We start from the raw sequence: 23,703 nt of genomic DNA, 5'->3' as shown, positions 1-23,703 counted from the left end.
CAGTTTTAATGGACGAGTAAGTAGCAAATGTTTTTGTCCCCCATTCTTGTTGACAGTGATTTAAAAATTAAAAAAAAATTTTTTTGCAAATTCTCTCAGGAATATTCTGAACATTTTGGTGGCTGAAGACTCATCCAAAAAATTAGATGGGTGTACTTTTGCATTTTCCTCTGATGTAACATTTATTTATGATCTTAGTAGAGAAAGTACATTTATCTTTCTGTGTTGTATTGGGGCAAAAAACAGGGTTTATTTTTGAAGACCCCAAGGGGAGAGCAAAATTGTGCCTTAGGTAGAATTATACATGCTGCTTAATAACACATTCGTGAATGCAAATAGACCCGCCAAAACATAGTTTGAAGGTAACCCCCAAATCATCAGAGAATAACCAAAGTGGTACAGAAGTGATCTGTTTCTGGAATAAAAATACCCAATTTGCAATTAAAGTGACCAAGTGATTAATAGAAACAGGAAACCAACAAACAAAAGGAAGTGGTTGTAATTCATGGATTGCTGAAGGTTTTCCTGCTAGAGTGATTGGTGATTTCTGTTTATCCTCTTCTTTTCATTTCTGCAAAGGAATGGGGGTTGTGGGCTAGGGGAGAGCAACAGGATTAACAGGAAGCAAAGCCCTCTTAGAAGTTCAGATTTTATTTACCTGTCCTATAAAACAACCTATTCTGTTATAAAAGCTCCGATGTTATATTTAGCTGAATTTAGGGGGTATAAGTTAGTACTTTTTAAAAAACTTTGAATGCATACCTAACACGATGTCTTTGTTTTGTTTTGCTTTCCAGGTGCAAACCCAAATTATCCTGATGTAATTTATGAAGGTAGCTATCATGTTGTCTGTAATTTGTATTTTTTCAAAATGTTCATCTCAAATGACGCACGTCAGCTAGAAGACCTTTAAGCTCAGTTAAATATACACTTCAAGCACGACATAGGCCAAAATAATATTTCAAAAATCATTCGGTATTGATGGCTCTTTTCCCTGGATATTTACAGTGCCTGTAAATAGCATTTTCTCTCTCATGCTTGTTCTTGGAAGTAGGAAACCCATTCTGCTATAACAGACATTTTGTTTCCATAATTGGGAACTAATTACCTGTTGAAAAGCCATGACTACCAAGAAGAGGGAGGTGTATCAGTTTCTGGCTAGGACAGTAAACGCAATTCAAAATCATGTTTTTTATGTCATGAGGCAAGTCGGCCCACAGACTGGAACCTCAAAGGTGGGACATGGTTTAAGAGGGCTGCAACCAAGAGCAGAACCATGCAACAGGGATCCGAGGTTTTTTCTTTTTTTTCTTTTTTTTTTTTTCCATCGCCACACTCAACTGCCCATTCATTGTGCTAGCTTCACTGAAGGCTGGTTTCTCCTATGATTTTTAAGATGAGCCGTTCACCTTGATGGGAGAAAGGGAAGAGTTTCTGACAGTGTTCCCAAAGAAAGAGAATTTTCCCAGAGACTTCCCTCCACCCATCTCTCCTTGTGTCTGAGTCAGATCCAGTTGGGTCCTGGTCCCTTTTGGACTCCAGTACTGCTAAGGGGGCTGGATTACCTTTGACGAACTAGACCCACCGCTGGAGTTTAGATCAGCTTTTCCAGAAGTTGTGTTCCATCCCCTTTAATAAAACTGGGGTTCTCTTAAGAATGTGGAGGAGAAGAAACCAAAAGGTCCACTATACTAGCCTACCAAATATCTCCCCCTTACTTGGCTATTTTAATTGAATTCCAAGGCTATTTTACTAGGTGTGAAAATCCATCTTTGACAGGTTTTCAAACCACCTTCATGATCAGGAGGCTTCTGTTTGAGGAAGCAGCAGGCTAAATTTCAAGACTTGGCTTGAAATTTAAGATTGATGAAAAGTGACATTGATTAAAATGTTGCAGTTATGTCTTTATTCCATAAATCTTCTATTCTTTAATTTACTATGTACCCCTTGACATCTTATTTTTAATATAAAATGATTCTCTGTATGTTTATTACATGTGTGTGTATTTAACTTGAGCTAATGTTAACTAGGGGATTATATTGTCTTTACCTGTGTTTTTGCACGTGTGGCTGTATTTCTGCCGAGCTGGGGTTTGGATGATTTTGTGCATGTGATTTGTATGTTTTTACTTTTATTTGTTCTGATATGGCTTAAAGAAAGAATACCTCAAATTGAGTAGCAGAGAAACGGGTTTGAGTTGTGATTTTCCATTTAAAAATTCTGCTTTGGACTCCTTTCCGGTAACTTCTAAGACCTTAAAATAATGGCATCTTTCCATTGGCCTCAGATCCTGCTTTGGCTCTTTGGGCCAAAATATCGTATTACACTATAGATAATTTAATAATTTAATTTCCCTGAGTGGTTGGATATAATATGAAGAAGGAAAATAAGCACAGGAATGGTTATCTCCTACTGTTTGATTGAAATTAATAAGTTAATATATTCAAAATGAAAATGGTGAGAATGTAGTTTGGGAGTGAAGAATAAAACAGCAACAGACAGGCAAGAGATGCTTTTTTTGTTCATTTTCATTCACATTCAAAGGAACACTCTGCTAATAAAAATATAGTTTAAATTGGCTGCCTCGGGGCCAGCATGATAATTCTACCAAGAGAAGATTAGCTGAGTCTAATTTAATGAGGCTGTTTGTTCAGGATGGAAATCAGAGGCACCACATCTATTCAGAATAAAGATACACAACATTTATAAACAACATTGTCTGCAATAAGCTTTTTATGATTTTTATGATTTTTTACAAACTTTTTATGATTTTTATATGTGATATCATTTATAAAACCTTTGCCTACAAAAAAATCAGTCATTCGTTTCCATCCTGATCTATATAGACTAAAATGGATTCAGAAGAGCAACTGCCTTTGAGATATGGCCCATCCGTATGGGCACATGTCCTCCCAATTCTAAATGTGGTTTTGGTACATTTCCTGTGTACCAACTCTGAAACCGAAATATTGGCAATTCAGAATTCTTCCAAATGTGGACCAAGTTCCCTATTGGTGCCAATGCCCTCGTCTGTCTTGAGTGGCTGCCTCTTACTCAAGGAAGTCTCTTCTGCCTTGGAAATCACTGTCGCCAATTTCAAGTCTGATTCATGTCTAGGCTCTGTCACCTTCTTGCCCGTTGGCCTTAGAACTAGTCATTTAAAATTCCTCAGCTGTCATTCTTCAACTGTGAACTGGTGGTTAGACCTAGTTTCTAAAGACTCTTCCAGCTCTATAGATCTATGACTCTTATTTGATTGAACCTCTTTTGTATTAATATTAATATTTATATTATATTCTTTAATAAAATATATCTTTTTTTTTTTTGGTCTTTTTGCTATTTCTTGGGCCGCTCCCACAGCGTATGGAGGTTCCCAGGCTAGGGGCTGAATCGGAGCCGCAGCCGCCGGCCTACGCCAGAGCCACAGCAACGCGGGATCCGAGCCGCGTCTGCAACCTACATCACAGCTCACGGCAACGCCGGATCGTTAACCCACTGAGCAAGGGCAGGGACCAAACCCGCAACCTCATGGTTCCTAGTCGCATTCGTTAACCACTGCGCCACGACCGGAACTCCAATAAAATATATCTTATATTAAATACTATTATATTAACTACTTTAATAATATTACTTATATAATACTATGTTAAATACTTTATCAGAAAATGAATATATTCCTGTGTGCAAAGAAAAATCCTAGACATGTTTTAAAATTTGACTGACAAAACAATGATGTAAAGACCTGGGTTGAATACAGTTTTGGCATCACACAGTCCCAAAGCTACAATGGATTTAACCCAATGGCCGGGTCATGCGTCTCCCCAGCCACGCTGTCAGTGGTTTGGAATCTTGTGCTTTGTCTGACTTCGTTCTGGGATGTACTGTGGCCTCGTATTTGTTGGCAGCCTAATGACAGCTTCATGTTTCCTTCTCTTTCCCTCTTTTCCTATCAAAGATTATGGGACTGCAGCGAATGATATTGGGGACACCACCAACAGAAGCAATGAAATCCCTTCCACAGATGTTGCTGACAAAACTGGTCGAGAACATCTCTCGGTGAGTAGGTTACTCGCCTGTTTCCTAGATGGGTTCTGAACAGTTCCTTCTTTGGTTTTTATAAATGGAAGTAGAGTTGATTTACAGTGTTGTGCTAGTTTCTGGTGTGCAGCAAAGTGATTCAGTTGTGCTATATATGACTGAATGTGTGTGTGTTTGTGTCTGTATTTATATATTCTTTTTGAGATTCTTATCCATTGTAGTTAATTACAAGATATTGAGTAAAGTTCCCTGTGGTATACTGTAGGACCTTGTTATTTATATATTGTATATACAGTAGTGTGTATCTGTTAACCCCAAGCTCCTAATTTATCCCCACTCCTTCCTGTAATGCCCCCATTCTCAGCATTTTGGATGGGCCCATGTTGGTGGACTGGAGATGCTTCAGTGACAGTCATTCAACGAGACATTTGTATTGTTTGTAAATAGGTTGTAAATAGGGTGTTGATGTTTGGAGGAACTGATAGAAAAGTTTAAGAGAAGTAGTAAAGGTGCTATATAGCTGCTAGTGGTTCCTGTTTTAAATATCGGTCCTTTAAAGGGTTTTTACTAGAAGAACAAGAAATCAGATTTCTCATTCCAGGATATGGATATTTATTAATGTCTCCATACCTTCACACCTGTCTCCTTAAGTATTTTCATAAAAATTTCAGTGCCCATCAAACATAAGGAATCCAGTAGGTTCTGGAAGGGACTGGCAGTGGGAGGATATAAAAATATGAATGAAACAGATTATATTTAAGTCAGAGACCTGAGATGTGAATATCAGCATGTACACTACAAATGGAGGCTGAGCAAGGTCATGGGGGATGTAGAAGCAGAGGGCAGGTGCTCTGTTCCTTCCTGCTGGCAGAGCCAGAGGAGTCTTGTGGGACAGGTGGCCTTGTCCATGGGCTGTGCAGGAGCACTTGAATTTGTACATAGAGGAAACCACGGGAAGAGTTTTGGGTGTGTGAGCAAGAGCCTGCAGACCAGAAACATTCCCAATTGGAAGATACGTGTGCCTAGGGCAGAGGTTGGCAGCAAGTTTGGGAGGTTGATTGTGCAAGCCCACGAGGTCTTGAACGACAGTGCCAGATAGATGTAAGGGCACCGAAGGGGGTACGTGAGCAGGAGGGTGGCGTCTCCCCAGGACTCGGGGGCCAGGCTGGTCTGTCAGCCACTCAGTTCAAAACCCAGCAGACTCCTCTATTTTCTTTTCCTCATCTGTCATGTGCACCCAGTCAAACGTGGTGAGTTTTGCCTCCTTATAAAGTCCAAGCTCATCGTATCTCTCCACCTTCCAACAGCCATAGGCTCACCCAGAGGTTGACACACTGTGGCCCTAGGGCCAAGTCTGGCTTATGCCTGGTTTTGTGCCAGTCTACAGGCTAAGAATAGTTTTTACATTAAAAAAAATTTTATTATAGTTGATTTATAGTGTTCTGTCAATTTCTGTTGTACAGAAAAGTGATCCAGTTATACATATACATATGTACATATATACGTTCTTTTTCTCACATTATCTTCCATCATGTTCCATCACAAGTGATGGGATATGGTTCTCTGTGTTATACAGCAGGATCTCATTGCTTATCCACTCCAGATGCAATAGTGTGCATCTACCAACCCCAAACTCCCCCGTCCATCCCACTCCTTCTCCCTTACCCCTTGGCAACCACAAGTCTGTTCTCCATGTCCATGAGTTTATTTCTTTTTTGTAGATCAGTTCATTTGTGCTGTATGTTAGATTCCGGATATAAGTGATATCATATGGTATTTATTTGTCTTTCTCTTTCTGACTTGCTTCACTTAGTGTGAGAATCTCTAGTCCCATCCATGTTGCTGCAAATGGCATTATTTTGTTCCTTTTTATGGCTGAGAAGTGTTCCATTGTGTATATGTACCACACCTCCTTTGCCCATTCATCTATTGATGGACACCTGGGTTGTTTCCACATCTTAGCTGTTGTACATAATGCTGCATTGAACATATGGATGTGAATATCCTCTTGAATTAGTGTATTCATGTTCTTATATAAATATCCAGAAGTGGAATAGCTGGTTCATATAGTAGTACTGTTCTTAATTTTTTGAGGAACCTCCATACTGTTCTTTCACAGCAACACCAATTTACAGCCTCACCAACGGTGTATGAGGATTCCCTTTTCCCAGCATTCTTGCCAATATTTGTTATTTCCTGCTTTCCAATAATAGCCATTCTAACAGATGTGGGGTGATAGCTCATTATGGTTTTGATTTACATTTCCCTAATCATTAATGATGTTGAACATCTTTTCATGTGCTTGTTGGACACTTGTATGTCTTTGAAAAATGTCTCTTCAGATCTTCTGTACATTTTTAATCTGGTTGTTTTTATGTTGTTGAGTCGTATGAGTTTTTTACGTATTTTTGAATATTAACCCCTTATCAGATATGTGACTTGCAAATATCTTCTTCCATTCAGTAGGCTGAATTTTTGTTTTGATGGTGATTTCCTTCACTGTGCAGGAGCTATTTAGTTTGATGTAATCCCATTTGTTTATTTTTATTTTTATTTCTCTTGCCTTTGGATACAGATCCGCAAAAAAACATTGCTGAGATGAATGTCAGGTTACTGCCTATGTTTTCTTCTAAGAATTTTTTGGTTTCTGATTTTACATTAAGTCTTTAATCCATTTTGAGTTAATTATTGTGTATGGCATGAATGTTCTTTGCTCCTATATTGTAAATTAATTGAATATATATATGAGTTTTTCTGGGCTCTCACTTCGGTTTTCTTGATCTGTGTGTCAAATACCATACTCTTGATTACTGTAGTTTTCTAGTATAGTTTGAAATCAGAGAGTGTGGTGCCTCCAGATTTCTTTTTCTTTCTCAAGATTGTTTTGACCTTTAGAGTTCCTTTGTGGTTCCATAAAAATTTTAGGATTATTTGTTCTATGAAATATGCCATTAGAATTTTGACAGGGATTACATTGAATCTGTAGATCCAGATTGCTTTTGGTTCTATGGACATTTTAACAATATTAATTCTTCCAGTTCATGAATAGGGAATGCCTTTCCATTTATTTGCTTCTTTTTTAATTTCTCTCATCAGTGACTTATAGTTTTCAGTGTGTAGATCTTGCACCTTCAGTTAAATTTATTTCTAGGTATTTTATTCTTTTGATGCAATTATAAATGGGATTTTTTTCTTAATTTATCTTTCTTTTCTTCTTCTTATTATTTTTTTTTAATTTTATGGCCATACCTATAGCATATGGAAGTTCCAGGACAAGGACTGAATCTAAGCCATAGCTCCAACCTACGCTGCAGTTGTGGCAATGCTGGATCCTTTAACCCACTGCACTGGGCTAGAGATCAAACTTGCACCTCCACAGCGACCCAAGCTGCTGCAGTCTGATTCTTATTAACCTGCTGTGTGATGGCAGGAACTCCCTTAATTTCTCTTTCTGATAGAAATTATTAATGTATAAGAATGCCATAGATTTCTGTAGGTTGATTTTGTATCCTGGGACTTTACTGAATTCATTCATTAGTTCTAATTGGTTTTTTTTGGTGGAGTCTTTAGGACTTTCTCTATGTGGTATCATGCCATATGCAAATTGGAATAGTTTTACTTCTTCTTTTCTGATTTGGATGCCTCTTATATCTTTTTTCTTGCCTAATTGTGTGGCTAGGACTTCCAAAATTGAATAAAAGTGGTGAGAGTGGGCCTTCTTATCTAGTTTCTGATCTTAGAGGAAAAGCTTTCAGTATTTCACTTCTGAGTATGATGTTAGCTATGGGTTTGTCATCTGTGGCCTTTATTATGTTGAAGTATGTTCCTTTATACTCATGTTAGAAGGAACTTTGTTGAGTTTTTATCATAAGTTGATGTTGAATTTTGTCAAATGTTTTTTCTTTATTTATTGAGATAATTATGTGATTGTTTATTCTTCATTTTGTCCATGTGATATGTCATATTGACTGGGTTGCAGATATTGAACCATCCTTGCATCCCTGGAATAAATTCTGTTTCATTGTGGTATATGATCATTTTAATATACCATTGGATATGTTTTGCTAGTATTTGTCAAGGACTTTTGCATCTGTGTTCATCAAGAATATTGTTCTATAATTTTTTTTTTTTTGGTAGTGTCCTTGTCTGGTTTTGGTACAGTGTGTTTGGAAGGTAGCCTGAGATTGCAGTAATGGCTCCTGCCAGTGTCTTAGGCCCCAGGGAGCATCCCAACTGGTTCTTGCCTCTCTGGCAGGTGGTTCACCAATGGTTCATGCATTTTTCAACTTGGTGTTTTGTGCTGGTTTTCAGATTGAGTGAGGCTGTGCAGGAGCCCTTTAAGAGTGGGTCATATGTTTCCTGCAGTTCTATAGTAGTTCCTGGATGTATTCTCCATAGGTTTTCAAAGTCAGGTGTTTTAGGGGGCTCATCCCTCTTGTGCAGGATCTAGAGGTTGGGGTATCTGATATGAAGCTTGAATCCCTCACGTTTCAGGGTAAAGATCTGTACCTTTCTGATGCCTCCTGATGTGGATTGCCACTGGGGTGTGGTCTTACCCATGGTGAGCCTGAATCTCTGCCTCTCCTACCTGTCTTCATGCTCTCCTTTTATCCTTTGCTGCAGAGGCTCTGTTCATCTAGTTTTCAGGTTTCTTTCTGAGGGATGTACTTCACATTTAGTTGCAGATTTGCTGTGTGCATGGTAGGAGATGAATTTAGGATCTTCTTACACCACCATCATGAACCTTCTACCCCGAGTGACCTTTTTAAAGCACAAATCAGATCACTCTTATTTTTATCCTTCTTAGAGTTTTCCCAACACATAGGAATAAAACTTTTATGAAAGTCCAACTCCTCATCATGGTTAACAGAGCCCTTGTCTGTTTCTCTGGCTTCATCTCCCAACTCCTCATGGCTTGCCAAATGTTTTTTGTTTGTTTGTTTTTTTAAATCCCTCTCTTGCATGCTCCAGGCTTACTCTTGTCTCACAGCCTTCACATTTGCTGTTCCCTCTGGAAGGCATGCTCTTCCCAATGACCATCATATGGCTTTAGCGAGAGGGACTAACAGACAGCCATTACCCTGTTTCATTTTCTTCTGAGCAGTTACTATTGTGTATAGTTACTTTGGTTATTTATTTGCATGTTTGATATCTTTTTCCCTTCCCTAGATTCTTCAGAGATTCGCAGTATAGGCAACAGGTCAGGGATTTTCACAGCTGTATCCCTAGTCCTTAGGATAGTGCCTGGCAGCTAGGAGGTGGTTAGACTAATGATGAACACTCTAGCATGGGTTGCAGATTAGAGGGATTGGAAGTCGGATAATGATTTAGTGGGCTGGTGCGATAATAAAGAGATGTGATGTATATTTAAACCAGGGCTGTGGCAGTGGGACTGGGAGGCTCATAAATAGATGCAACTCAGGTGCAACTCAAAACATTCCCATCCAGTGTTTGGAGACACACACACACACACACACACACACACACACATTTCCACAGATGACTATATGCATTACCTTGAAATAACAAGGAAAACTGCTGTGGTAAATCAATTGCAGATGTTTTCTAATTCCTGCCTCATGCAACCATTTCAGTTTTTATTCTCATGCCAAACTGCTTACTGTTCCTTGGTTTTGGAGAAAGTTGTTTGTGTATGGGAGGGAATCCAGGGAGCAGGTGTTAAGCCTACAGATGTGTATGTATCCCAGTTACTAAAAATTATATGCCAACCTTAGTTTTCTCTTTTGAATTCAAATGATAAATTTAGGCCCCTAGTTGGCATACCTTGATGTTTGCATTGTATATGTTAGGGTCCCTGGAAGGTAAGATCAATGAAAATAATCTTTTTTGAAAAATTTTTTGAATATATATATATATATTTTGGCTGCCCAACAGCATATGGAGTTCCCAGGCTAAGGATCAGATCTGAGCCATAGTTGTGACCCAAGGCATAGCTGTAGCAACACCAGATCCTTAATCCACTGTGCTGGGCCAGGGATGGAACCTTTGACCCAGCGTTCCCCAGATGTCACTGATTCCATTGTATCACAGCAGGAACTCTGAAAGTCTATATATTTTGACTCCATCTGCATGAGAATTGCAATGTTCTGTAGAATTTTAATAAATCTAAAAATTATGTGTGGATCCAATATTTGATGCCTAAAGTTTCTGATGACAGGGGAGATCATTAGATTAGAAGAAGAACTTCAGATTCAGCGAGTTGATACAAAAGTTAAAGGTGTTTTCAGTGCATTTGGAAGACAGCCTCAAACGCTTACCATTCTGGTCCAACAGATGCTTCTCATGAACCTTCACTGGACTTTTTCAGAGGAGAGCAGCTCCTTGCACTATGCTGAGAGATAGCCTCAGATAAAAAAACATCCAACCACCCAAACAACATACCCCCTATACACACACCGTCCATCAAACTCTGTATTTATCAAATAATTTGTTTTCAAGGAAACGACTCTTCTCACAGTCACAAGAGTCTTTACTAAAGGATTTTTTACATGTTGAACTGCAACAATAGGTTTCAATATTTGTTAGCAGATGATAAGCTACTTTTTAGGAGTAGAACCCCTTTCCATGTTCTGGGTTGACTTAAACCTTCTATAATGATGTAGAGGATGCAGGGTGGGTATTATAATCCCCATGCACAAATGAGGAAACAGAGGCTTGGAGAATGCAGCATCTGTTAGCTCTCACAGCTAAAGGCAAGGTGTCCTGGGAACCGAAGAAAGCCAGTTGAGTACTTTCCAAAGTGGGTAAGATGGAACTGTGGTTCTGTGGGGGAGATCCTGGGATGTAAGGCAAGTCCTCCAATCTTTCTCTATTCCCAGGTTGCTTATCTATAACACGGAGCTTTAAATGTGGTGGGTTTTTTTTTCCCCATATATTCTTTTATCTGTAGAAGTCTAGGATGTAATAATAGAGCACAGAAACTTATACCTAAAATCCTGTGATGTCTTTCCCATGAAAATGTTAGAAATAAATATTTAAAAAAAAAATCCCAAATCATTAGGTAAATTGGACAGAATGATTTTGGTTAGAACCGGTTGATTCATAACTAGTCTTTGAGGAATCGCTACCATTCTGTTGGTGTACAGGCCACAGAGACAGAGCTAAGTCTGTTCTCAGACATCTGCAGCAGCCTTCTCTGGGAACTCCGCTCATAGCCGAAGCACCAGAGGAGAGACTTATCACACCTTTGCTCCATCCTAGCCAAGTGTTTGGCATGTGCTCTTTTGCATGCTTTGTGGCTTAATTAATGCTGTCCCCATCTGACCCCATCAGAAGATGCTGGGGGTAGGGTATTGACCCTATGCTTTTATTAGCCTGCCATCATTCTTGGTCACATGGTTTGGGAAGGCACCAGAATGAATATATCACACATAAATCACAGAGTTTATGCTTGGGCAGACTTTGATTCCAGTCCCAAGCTTGAAAGGTGTGATCTTGGGCTGTACATTTTTTTTCCTAAATCTCAATTTTGTCCTCATCATCATAGCCAATATAATTTTTAAATTAATTAATGAATGTCTTTTGGGGGCCACACCCATGGCATATGGAAGTGCCCAGGCTAGGGGTTGAATCGGAGCTGCAGCTGCCAGCCTATACCACAGTCACAGCAATGTGGGATCCGAGTCATGTCTGTGACCTATACCACAGCTCAGGGCAACACTAGATCCTTAACCCACTGAGTGAGGCCAGGGATTGGACCCAGGTCCTCATGGATACAAGTTAGGGTTCATTACAGCTTAACCACAATGGTAACTCTGACCAATATAATTTATTATTTATTAGAGTAGGCACTGATTGAAACTCATTATCTGCATTAACTGATTGAAGATTTATAACCACCTACAAAGTAGAATTAGTATATTCCCTATTTTATACATGAGGATTATGATATGCTGCGAGGTTAAGGAGCCTGAAAGCCATGTGGTTAATAAGTGGTTACTCTAAATTTCAAACTTAGGAAGAATCCATATTCTTAATCTCCACCCTACCCTGTCTCCTACTATGAGCTGGGGATATCACTCAGAATAAGCTAGGCTGCAGGAACAAGAATCCCCAGATCCGAGTGGCTTAAAACAACTAAGGTTTATTTCTTGCTTCATTACTTGTATTGTCTGGGTGCTCTATCATCAGCCTCAGGCTCTTTCCAAGATGAGGTTGACCAGGAAGCCCCCTTTTGGAATGTTAGCACTTATTTTGACCCAGAAAAGGAGAGCGCCATCCCTGGTATTATTAACATTATTATTATCGATGAATAATTCTTTGTTGTGGGGGGCTGTCCTGGGCACTGTGGGATGTTTAGCAGCACCCTTGGCTTTAGGGGGTAACCACCCTACTCCCAGTTGTTCCAATTTTCCCAGTTGTGACAACTCCAAATTGCCACACATCCTCTGGGTGCAACATTCCCTGGTTGTGAAGCACAGCCTTGGTCTAAGATGTCCCAGTAGCGGTGTAGTCCTCCCCTGGCAGCGGTACACGTCTCAACCCATTGGCCAGAACTAATCTCACGAAACCATCTCACCACAAAGAAGCCAGGAAGTGAATTCCATAAAGAGAGACACAGAGAAACACAGACATGTTTGGGAAACAACACTAATGGGTAGGACAGTCATCACCTGTCTTAAGGATTGTTCTGCAGATTCAATGAAACAAGGAAACTTAAGCGGTTAGCTCAGTATGGGCATCTAAGATGGTTTAGAGCAGGAATCGATGAACTATATCCCAATCCAGCTAGCTGTCTCTCTGTCTGTTGTAAATAAAGTTTTATTGGAACACAGCCGTGATTGTTTGCTTCCTTATTGTCTGTGGCTGTATTCACCCTATATCTGTGGAGTCGAGGAGTTGCAGCAGAGGCTGCCAAAGCCTAAAAGATTGACTCTCTGACCCTTTATAGTAAAAGTTTGCCAACTCCTAGTTTACAGAAACAAACTTTTTGGGGAAGTGGGGCCTTGGGGTAAAACAGCAGACGTGAAGAGGATGCATAGCCCAGGGTCCATCTTTTTTCTAGATTGTTCGTATGTACGTAGGTAGCATTATGTGTCTGGGTCCCTGCGATCGATCCCCAGCTTGGGGCTGTGATAGGAGTCACAAAGATCTGCATTTGCTCCCTCTATTTGTATGCTCTACATCTTGCAATTACAGTTTTAAATCTAAAAAAGAACCTTGTATTGATCTTTCTCATACATGCAGAAAAGTTCATGTGTCTACAACCCGATGAGTGTTCACAAGCTGGGCTCACCCACACGTGCTTCCTGTTCTTTTTCAGACCTACTCACTGCTCCATTGCACCCTGCCTTCCAAGAGCAGGAGTAGCTGACTTTAAAAAAAAAAATCTTATTACGGACAATTTCCAAACATGTACAGTGGTAGAGAGACTAGCAAAATGGATTCCGTTGTATCTTTCACCCGTGTCCAAAATCATGAGTGTTTTGTCTGTGTATGTTCCATACTCTCTCATTCTCTCTCTCTCTAGATTGATAGGTAGGTAGGTACATAGGTGGAGAGATAGATGGAGAGAGATAAAAAAAAAAATCTGTCCATCTCAGCAGAAATTGGCACAATATTATAAATCAACTGTAATAAAAAATAAAATATCCGTCTATCCATATCTTATGCAATAATATATGGTGCATTCGTATATATTGCTCTATATAATGTCAGTTAGATACCCATTTTTATAAGCTCTAACTTACGTTTTTTTCCTCTATGAATAGTAATGAGACCTGCATAGTTTTAGGGTTGTTGAGGATTCAGTGACTTGATATCCATAAAGCTCTTAGAAAAGCAAGCAGTGAGTAGGCCATAGATATTAACTGTCTCCCTATCATCATCTGGGTAGAGGAAACTAATGATCCAGGTCCTAATTGCCCTCTCTTCCTTTCTAGGTCTACGCTGTAGTAGTAATTGCATCAGTAGTGGGGTTTTGTCTGCTGGTAATGCTGTTTCTGCTGAAGTTGGCAAGACACTCCAAGTTTGGCATGAAAGGTAAGAAGGGTTGTGTTTATTTTCCTTCGTATGTGGAATCATTTTTGGCTTGTGACTAATGCTAATTACCACAAAGAAAGGAAGCAGCTAGATTTAGGATGACTAGGGTTGAAGGCTGAGAAAAGAGCAATACAACTACAATACTGAACATCAAGACAGCTCAAACTAATGTTGATGTCTCAGCACTACCCACTTTCCAATGAGGATAGTTGTCCCAGAAGACACAGAGCTGGTTTCTTGAGTTTCAAGTGACTAAAAATGATATATGCGAAGAGTGCCAGATTTCTACTTTTGTGTCAGAGAGCAGGCAAGGCTGGGTGGCAGGAGACTAGTTATGGACACAGGTATTTTGTGTCTAAAGGTCCTTTCTATTGTACACATAACGTCCAGAACTTCCATGGTATGCTTTTGGTGGTGTTGCTGCTTTTTCAGATTCTTATGTTTTGAAATTGAAAGTGTTGGGAAGCAACTTAAGAACAGCCATTGTTGTACCTTGTGTACTTTGTGGTCAAGTGGCTTTTTATTTCACTGGAGAAGTTCCTCATGCTTGATTAAAAATTAGGGTCTAGGTTGCCCCACAGTAGGCCATTGGTTTCTTTTAGAAGACTGAAAATTCATTTCATAGGGGGAGGAACTTACTTAAATGCTCTCGTGATATAAGTAGCCAAGAGTTTCAAATGATTGGAAAGCACTTGCTCTGAAGTTTAAACGTGATGTCTTGACTCATATGTTGATGTAGAATTTTGTGTGGACCCTTAGAAATAGCCACTAGCTTGGGAAAGCTGTGATGACAGTTTAGTGGTGTCTTAATTGTGTTGGGAAGATAGTCGGGGGTGGGGTGGGGTGGGGATCTTCTTGATCTGTATGGTTCACTGTAATTACTGTTATTGTTGCTGGCTCAGAAGTGGTAGTTAAGTAGCAGGAAGTGGTCCAGGGCATGCTGGGATCTGGGGTGGATCAGATCCATTTCTTTCTTCTTTTTTTTTTTTTTTAATTTTCTAGGGCCACTCCTGCAGCATATGGAGGTTCCCAGGATAGGGGTCGAATCAGAGCCATAGCCGCCGGCCTACACCACAGCCACAGCCACGTGGGATCCAAGCCATGTCTGCAACCTACACCAGAGCTCATAGTAACGCTGGATCCTTAACCCACTGAGCAAGGCCAGGGATCGAACACCCAACCTCATGGTTCCTAGTCGGATTCGTTAACCACTGCGCCATGACGGGAACTCCCAGATCCATTTCTGATGCTTTTTTTTCTCCCTTGGTTGGAGTCCAAGACTGAGATTCCTAAACCTGAAATGAATGAGGAGGAGTGGTAAATTCAGCCTTAAACACCCCCCTTCAGCCTCCTCCAGACTCCCTCACTTTGTTGTGCTGGCCTTTGACATTTCTTGTGAAAGAGTAAAGATCTCTTGTTCTCCAATTATGAATAAGGCTGAGGTGAGGAACTATATATTATGGTAATTTTAATTTATCCTGTGGTGGAGGTTTGCAAACTTTGCCTTAGCTGTTTTGCCTGGAGGGCTTGTAAAAAAACACAGATTTCTGGGCTACCCCAGGATTTTCCGAGTTAATAGTTCTGCCATGGACTGGAAGGTGGGCATTTCTGAGAGTTTCCAGGGGAGCTGATGTTGCTCTTTCCCAGACATCCTCAGACAATCACCTCTGTGGGATAAACATGGGTTTCAGGGTCTCTTTCTGAAAGTGACATGACGTGGGAGGGGCATTGCAAACCAAACTGCCCACTGGCTTTGAAAACCTTTCTGGGTCCTCATGTTCAGCTGGTGATCGGGTCTGGGCTGTGCTGCTTCTCTCTGGGTGTCAGCCACCTGCTGTGAGATTTCATTCTCATCATTCTGATCAGATGCTTTCTTTCCTTAGAGGTCCTTGGGGTAGATGCCTCCAAGCAGAAATTTTGCTGGGCAGGGCCAGGTGCCAGCTCTGTCACTTTCCTGTCTTGAGGGTTGAGTTGGAAACTTATCTCCTGGGCTCTTCAGAGAAATGGTACGTCCAGGTCCTTTAGGAGCTCAGAAAGGCTTTGGGAACCTTAGGCGCAACATTTGGGGGCCATGTCCCAACCCCACTTTGTGTTAAGCAAACAATGAGCAGAATGATCTGTAAATGTGCACGCAACACACTCTCTGCAGCGTAGTCAAGGAGGGGGATTAAAAAGCAGATGCTTATGTCTCAGAGAAGATTGTATTTCGTGTAGCGACTCTGGCACTAAGGCTGAAGCAGTTTTTATTTGGATACTTTGGGGTGACCGCCACTGAAGCATCTACATTTAACCGAAGTGTAACCAAAGGGAATCCTTAACGAGTTGTAAGAAAGATTTTGCTTAACCTTGTCAAAGAGCCTGTAAATGACTTCCTTCAGGCAGTAACTACTCTAGCTTCTGTCTTACTCCCTTATTTTTAGACATAAATAAAATGGTTTTAAAAATTTGTCTTGGGGACTCACGTCCTGGTTTAGAACAGCTTCTTTTTCCATTTTTAGCTACACATCTGTCTGCGCCATGGTTTGAACAAAGTGGGCTGAGCTGAGGTTATTGTTTTACAAGTCAGCTGCTGAGTTGTAATTCGGGGCATCTAGAGGGGAGGATGAGGCTTATGGAATGAGTGTGCATGAAACTGCAGAAAAAGTGGCATTTAACGATTATTGTAAGTTAAAGGGACCTCTTGTATAAAACAGGGACCTATATTAAATATCTTGTAATAACCTATACTGGAAAAGAATCATAAAAAGAATATATATATATATATATAAAATACATAACCAAATACATTCATGTGCATACACAAATATTCACATATATGTGTGTATATCTATATAAAATGTGAATCACTTTGTGGTACTTTGTGATTGAAACCTTGTAAATCAATTGTACTTCAATAAAAATACATAATGTAAATTGATGTACTTTAAATACTATTAGAGCTGGGATTGCTATTGAAAAAAATAAGTCTTAAAAAGGGGAGAATATTTAAAGACGCTATTATACTTCCAGAAATAACCAGAAAACATGTCAGTTGTGATTACTGAGTAACCATGGCACGAACTGTGCGTAGCCCTGGCCTTGGCTTGGTTCCGGGAGAGAGGCCAGTGGCTGATGTGCACAGGAGCTATTCCAAGTGTAACTCTTGCCCTCAAAATCATCTTTGGGGAGATTTGACCCCCCTTCATATCACCTTGTCCTGGAGACAGATTGGGACTGAAAAATGGTGGCCAGCGCACCCATAGGCTTTTTCAGGTTTTTGCCCATCTCCGAAATTGCACCCTTCAGCATCCGCTGTTTCAGTCTATAGTAGCATCATTGGGGTTGTAAATTATAGCTCAATACTGTGGATTTGATGATCCCAGGGTAGCCCAAACCAGAAATTTCTTAAAATCACACTGCAGCTACGTGTAGGACAATTCATGCTTTATGGATCAACCCTAGAACCCAAACCTCCTTGTTGGCAATGCCCTCCATGGGTAGGTGATCCCTAAATTCCAAACCAGGGAGTTAAACCCACATCTTTGAATACAACAGTGCTGTGTTCTTTGGAGATGGATTTATCGGCCTGTAAGCCTCATAGGTTTTTTAAAATCTGTTCTGTCAGTTTACCGCAACCAAATCCTGATAGTGCAGTTTAGAACATAGAGGCCAGGCTGTGAACTCCACATCAACAGAGTTCATATTGGTCTTGCTCATCAGGACTTTCCCAGGGCCAAGGCCAAAGGTGGTAATTAATAAATGTAGTTGATGGAATGAAAGATCTCAGAAAATTTTCAACTTCATCCACTTTATCTTGGTAATTGGAAAATAGTTAATATTTGGAACATAGCTCCAATAAAATTATTCCAGATAAGTAATGGCCATGAACAGGAAGTCGTTTTTGTCTTAGGATATGTAGGTTTTCACACACTGGTTTAAACAATGATTGTTAAGTTTGGAGGATTCACTTTGGCTTCCCATTTTGCACTGAGCTGCTTGAATTTCTGCCACTCTGCCTCTGAGGATATGGCCTCAGAATGTCTTTGTCCAGCTGTGAAGCTGGCAGAAGCCGGATGGCGGCTCTCATATTGGTGTTAACCTAGACATTATGTTTCATTATCACTTGATATGTTTGAAGCCTCTTGTTGCTAGGGTCCAGTAGACTACCAGCCCTGTTTCTGTAAGGATGTCAAGAGGTACAATTTGCCCCAGTCCGTTTCTCCATGCCTTGACACCATCCTTTTGGTTTTGGGTTGAATATCTAGTTGCCATAATTGCAGAGTCCTGAATAAAGCTCCTCTGTTCCTGCTTGGCCATCTGGGCAGGGATTATTCAAATGTGTGTTTAATATGGATGCGTCAACTATATAACCCATCTATCTAAATCTGGGTCAGTACCCCATTGGTAAATGCATAATTTTATCCTTTTCCTTTGAAAACTGCCTGTGATTTATTTTACTTTTCATTGAAATACGGCTCAAGGACCTTTCCAGAGCAGCTCTGTTTCCAAAGGAACAGGCAACCAGGCCTTTGAATGCTCTCATTTTTTGTTGTGACCAAATCTCATGTTTAGTTCTCACATTGCTTCCCGGCTCCCTTTCTTCCTTGGAAATGTAGAAGTGCTCATAAAGGGGAGATGGAAGCATCTAGGGGCACGAGCTGACACATCTTCCAAGAAAGCTCCATACTGGAGCCCTGCCTGATGGCATTGATGGTGTACATGGTTGGAAAAAAAAATAACAGAGCCAGAAGGGTGGAGGGGGTTGGCACTTATCACACTGGGGAATAATGGTTGTGGTCATTAGCTTTCTGTGATTTGCATTTCCTGATGGAAGTCCACATAAGATATTTAATCCCTAAATACTGATATATCCTTTGTCCTTCTAGAGTAAATATCAAAGTCACTTGAAGAGGTCCCACGGGAGGAACTAGAATAGGAAATCTTTTTCTTATTCAGAGTTGAGAGCCTGCAGATTTCTTTGCATGAAAGAGCCCATATGCATTTATTCCTGCTGTTTGAGCAGTAGGTATTTCCAATTCACAATTGACTGAAAAGCTACACTGCCTGCGAATGCAGAGCCAGGTTTCAGCTCCAGATTCAAGGTCCCCAGTTTACATTTCTCCCCTTATAAATGATCTTCTAAATGTCTTTCAACAGCAACCAAAATTTTAGTTCTTCAAAAAATAGTCATAAACATAGTGGGGCCAAAGCTAAAGAGGTTGAAGGTTAAAGCCTCTTATATGAGCTGAAAACAATTCTGGAAAATTTAGGAGGTTGAGTTTAACAGATATTTGGATCAGCTTTTAAAAGAAGGAAAAATGTGATGGAAAGCCAGAAACACAGTTATAGAAACATCTGTAAGAACAAACTGTTTTCCATATGACCCCCCCGCCATGATTTTTTAAAGACAAATAACATTAAAATATTATAATAGTAACACACAGATGCATTCTTTTTTTCAAAGTTTCAAGCACTTTAGCAGTACATAGAACTGAAAGGGGAAGGTCATTTTCACTCCCCTCTCCCTTTACCATTTCCACTCCTAGGGATAAACTTTAACCATCCCCAGTGTATCTATTATGTCAGTAATAAGATCCAGAGCTTCATTCATTATATAGATACTCAAATATATTCCGGTTTGGTTGCATAAAGAAATTATAATGCCAGTCTTGTTCTGCATCCTTTTTAAGGTAACGCTTTGCCTTGTAGATCTTTCCAAGTCAGTTCCTAGGAATTTACTGCGTTCTATTCAGCAGTATTTCTGAGAACTCTGGGGTCAGGTTACCTGGATCTGAAACCTGGGCTCTGCCCATTACAAGTGTGTGACTTTGAGCAAATAATTTTGTGACCTTTTCAGAGAGATAAGCAGTATTATTTGAACTTTCTAGAATCAGAAAGTCATTATTAAAAAGAAATTTTGAAAGCTTAGTGATTAACTTTTTTTAAAGTAATAAACTTTGTTGGTTCTCATCCTCTCTTGCCTCAGCATTTCTGTCCGTAATGGCTCAGTAATTGTACCCACCACAGAGGGTAGTTGTAAGACAAACCAAGTTCATGCAAGTGAAGCCCTTGGAAAAGTCCTGGCGTTTAGTAATTATTATACAAATATTTACTGCAATTTTATTATTATTATTAATGAATGGGGAAATGTAAAAAAATTTACATTTTTACCATGTTTTTAGGAAAGTATTTAAAGTAATATCTCACATATAAAGAAATGAATTAGAAATGAATTGCAGAGCGAAAAGGTTTGTATATTTTAAATGTTGATGGATTGTCTTGTACAAATGCTTTATCAGTTTACACTCCCACCACCAGTAGATGAAGGCATTGTTTTGTTTGTGCTTTACCCATATCATATCTGTTCAAACTTTTATATTTTTGCCAATCCAGTTAAAATGATATTCTGATTACTAATGAGATTAAGCATCTTTATCATGTGAAGAATAGAAAGAAATATTTATTTTTTAACTGTTGACTTACAGAATTACCTTATAAATTATATGTATTCACCTTTTATTAGTTACATATGTTGCTCACATTTTCTTTCAATCTTTTGACTTTTTAAAATAGTGTCTTTTGGCGAACAAAAGGATTTACTTCTTTTTTTTATCGAAGCAAATCTGTCCATCTTTTCCAAGTTTTTTTTTTTTTCCCTGAAGAAATCTTCCCCTCCCCGACATTGTAAACATATTTTTAATATTTCTTTCACTAGTTTTATTTCACATGTGTATGTTTTTTAAGTTGCTCTTTAATCTTTTGTAAATTCTCTTTTATTTTTAACTTGATGGAAATACTCTTTTTTTTTTTTTTTTCCAGAGATACTTAAAATAGGAGTTCTGTGATAACTCTGCAGGTTAAGGATCCAGCACTGTCACTGATGGGGCACGGGTTCAATACCTGGCCCCATAACTTCTGCATACCATTGGCATGGCTAAAAAAAAACAACAAAAAAAAGATAATTTTGTGACCTTTTCAGAGAGATAAGCAGTATTATTTGAACTTTCTAGAATCAGAAAGTCATTATTAAAAAGAAATTTTGAAAGCTTAGTGATTAACTTTTTTTAAAGTAATAAACTTTGTTGGTTCTCATTTTATTCTCACAAACTGTATCAGAGAATATAGGTTATTTTTTGTTTATTTTTTAACTGCCCCCCCCCAACTTCAGTGTATTTTAGCATTCTCTTAGTAGAGAACAAAATTTGTCAATAGTGCTCAAGTCCTTGGAAATGTCATTAAAAGACATTCAGCTGAAACAATTCTTGTCTCATCTGACAAAGCGGAAATTCATCAAAAGAAAAGAGTCAGCTCTTTTCTTATCTGTTGGCAACATTGTATAAAGCTTTGCCCCTTGTGTTTGTGAGGTCAAGACCTACTTTCTAAAGTCTCTTACTTCTTGTAGGGTCACCATTTGGGTTATGTGTTTATGAGGGCAGAACATGCTTTTTCTTTGTGGCATATTGAAAATGGGCCTCGAATTTTCAGGAACTGGCTTGCTAGGGCAAGACAGGAAGCAGAAGCAGCAGCATTTTTGCCATTAGCTTTGCAAGTGCACTACCTTGACCTTTTAAAATTAACCTGCCTTCCATGGACATCCCATAAGCCCAGTGTGCTTCAGGGAAGAACCCAGGTTTGCTTGGAACATAGAAAGTGCAGCTGTATTGTTAGGGACTTCCCACACAAGTTTCATTAAAAGCTAAAGGATCCTTTACGAAATTAGATTTTAGGGAGTTCCCGACGTGGCTCAATAGTTAATGAATCCTACTAGGAACCATGAGGGCGTGGGTTCGATCCCTGGCCTCCCTCAGTGGGTTAAGGATCCAGCGTTGCTGTGAGCTATGGTGTAGGTTGCAGACACAGCTCGGATCCCATGTTCCTGTGGCTGTGGCATAGGCCAGCTCTGATTAGTCCCCTAGCCTGGGAACCTCCATATGCCTAGAAAAGGCCAAAAAAAAAAAAATTAGATTTTTATGCTTAAAAGTCAGGAGAACTTGTTACCACCTCTTTGGTCCTCTATAAATTCTGTGGTCAACTCATTTCGACCTCCTGACACAGATCACGGTACACTTTAGCAAGGACTTCCCACATCAGAAAATCGGCCCCTTGTCTTCTTCCTTTTCCCTTGTGTTTCTCCTTTTTCCCCCCTGTTCCTTTTTTTTCCTGCCATGTTGTCCTTCCACACCTCTGTGCTTCCTGCTTTTACATTCTTCCCTCCCTCTTTTGGTTTTCTTTCTTCTCGCTCCTTGCATCTGATTTTGGTGGACAGGCTTTTCGGAATTTATGAAGAAGACATAATAACTTGGCTTCAATTCTAACATATGCTCTGATTTTATCCCACTTTATTTTGGGCAAGAATACTGAATGACGAGAGGAATAAATTTAGCTCTAAATCAGCGGAACTGTCACGTGGTAACTCAAAAGACAGCCTGTTTGGATACGGCACATCCTTCATGTTTGTAACTTGTTAACTCTTATGTCTTCAAAACTAGGAGTGTATAGTGTGTAGGTTGTTAACCCTTAAGTCTTCAAAACTAGGAGTGTCTGTTGGAGACTTACAAATCAGACAAGCTGGGGTTCAAATTTCCAATCTCCATCTGCTAACCATAATGTGGAGCTAATGTTTAAACTCTGTAAATCTTAGATTACTCTTTGGTAGAGGGAATAATACCCATCTCTCAAGTGATTATAAGAATTAAAACAGTGCTTAGTTCAGTGCCTGGTTTGTTGAACTCATGCTAGAAAAGGCAATTATTGTTCAACTTTATGTTTTAGTAATAGCTCATTAAAAAAAAGAATATGGGGAGAGTCCTGCCTGAATTTATATCGAATCAGAAATGCAGAAACATGCCCCAGATGCATACAGTGTATATTTAAGGTTTATTAGTCGAGTTTATAGGAAAAAAATGTAAGTTTAATGTGTCTATATTTTATGGGTATATATTATGAATGTAAAGTTGTTGAGACATATGTTTAAGCCTTTTGGCACTGAAAGATACTGTGTACGAATTGTTGCAAATTCTTAATTTTATTATCCTCTGAACAATTCATCTGTTTAGATTATCACAGGGTTTATGAGAAATCTGTTTTGCTTATTGACTGATTTGGTATGTAGGTTTTATTAGTTTCTTTTAGGAGGAGCATTAACTGTAGGCAAGGGGCAGAAAGAACAGACAGGGTGGTCTGGGGAAGGGAGCCCCTCTCCCCTCAATAACCATCAGCTGAAGTCTAGAAACCCAAGCTTAGGGAGCTTCCTATTCTAATGTGCCTCCCTTTTGCAAGGGGGAGGAATTGCAACCGCTAAAATGATGTCTTTCAACAGAAATAGGCTTCAATTTTTGATGTGCTTACAGCCTCCTAGAGATGAAAAGAGAGATTCAGTAGAAAATAAACTCTCCCTTATGTAGTTGATTGTCATGCGATATAACCACAGACCAAGGTGCCATATTTCCTGTGAGAGAAGCCAAGGCTTGGGCAGTCAAATGGTGGTGAAAGATCTTTGTTTTTATCAAGACATCAGCACAAATAGAATTCCATGGACTTCTTCTGTGATCACCTAGGAGCTTTAGTGGTTTGAGGACAGAGAGAGAGAAAGAGAGAGGATCCGTTTTAACTCTTTGAGTCTTTAGGAAGAGATTAATATTCTGAATCCAAGGCAGAGGTGTCATCTTGACTCTAACTAGTGCC

General features: G+C 39.5%; 1 protein-coding gene across 4 annotated transcripts in view; it reads left to right on the top strand.

Moving 5' to 3' along the window:
• Positions 1–23,703, top strand: part of NTRK2 (neurotrophic receptor tyrosine kinase 2) — a 395,961-nt gene that overhangs the window by 84,452 nt on the left and 287,806 nt on the right. For 3 of the 4 annotated variants that reach the window (XM_047755019.1, XM_047755020.1, XM_047755022.1), the window contains exons 9-11: positions 798–833; positions 3,956–4,056; positions 13,941–14,040. In XM_047755019.1, the coding sequence (XP_047610975.1) occupies positions 798–833; positions 3,956–4,056; positions 13,941–14,040 (237 nt within the window). The remainder of the gene's footprint in view (positions 1–797; positions 834–3,955; positions 4,057–13,940; positions 14,041–23,703) is intronic. The other variant, XM_047755021.1, reaches the window with a different exon arrangement.

The sequence above is a fragment of the Phacochoerus africanus genome, chromosome 12 (genome assembly GCF_016906955.1).
Source record: "Phacochoerus africanus isolate WHEZ1 chromosome 12, ROS_Pafr_v1, whole genome shotgun sequence".
NCBI lineage: Eukaryota > Metazoa > Chordata > Mammalia > Artiodactyla > Suidae > Phacochoerus > Phacochoerus africanus.
Note: the sequence above shows the minus strand (reverse complement) of the source record. Positions and strands in the feature narration are given on the sequence as shown.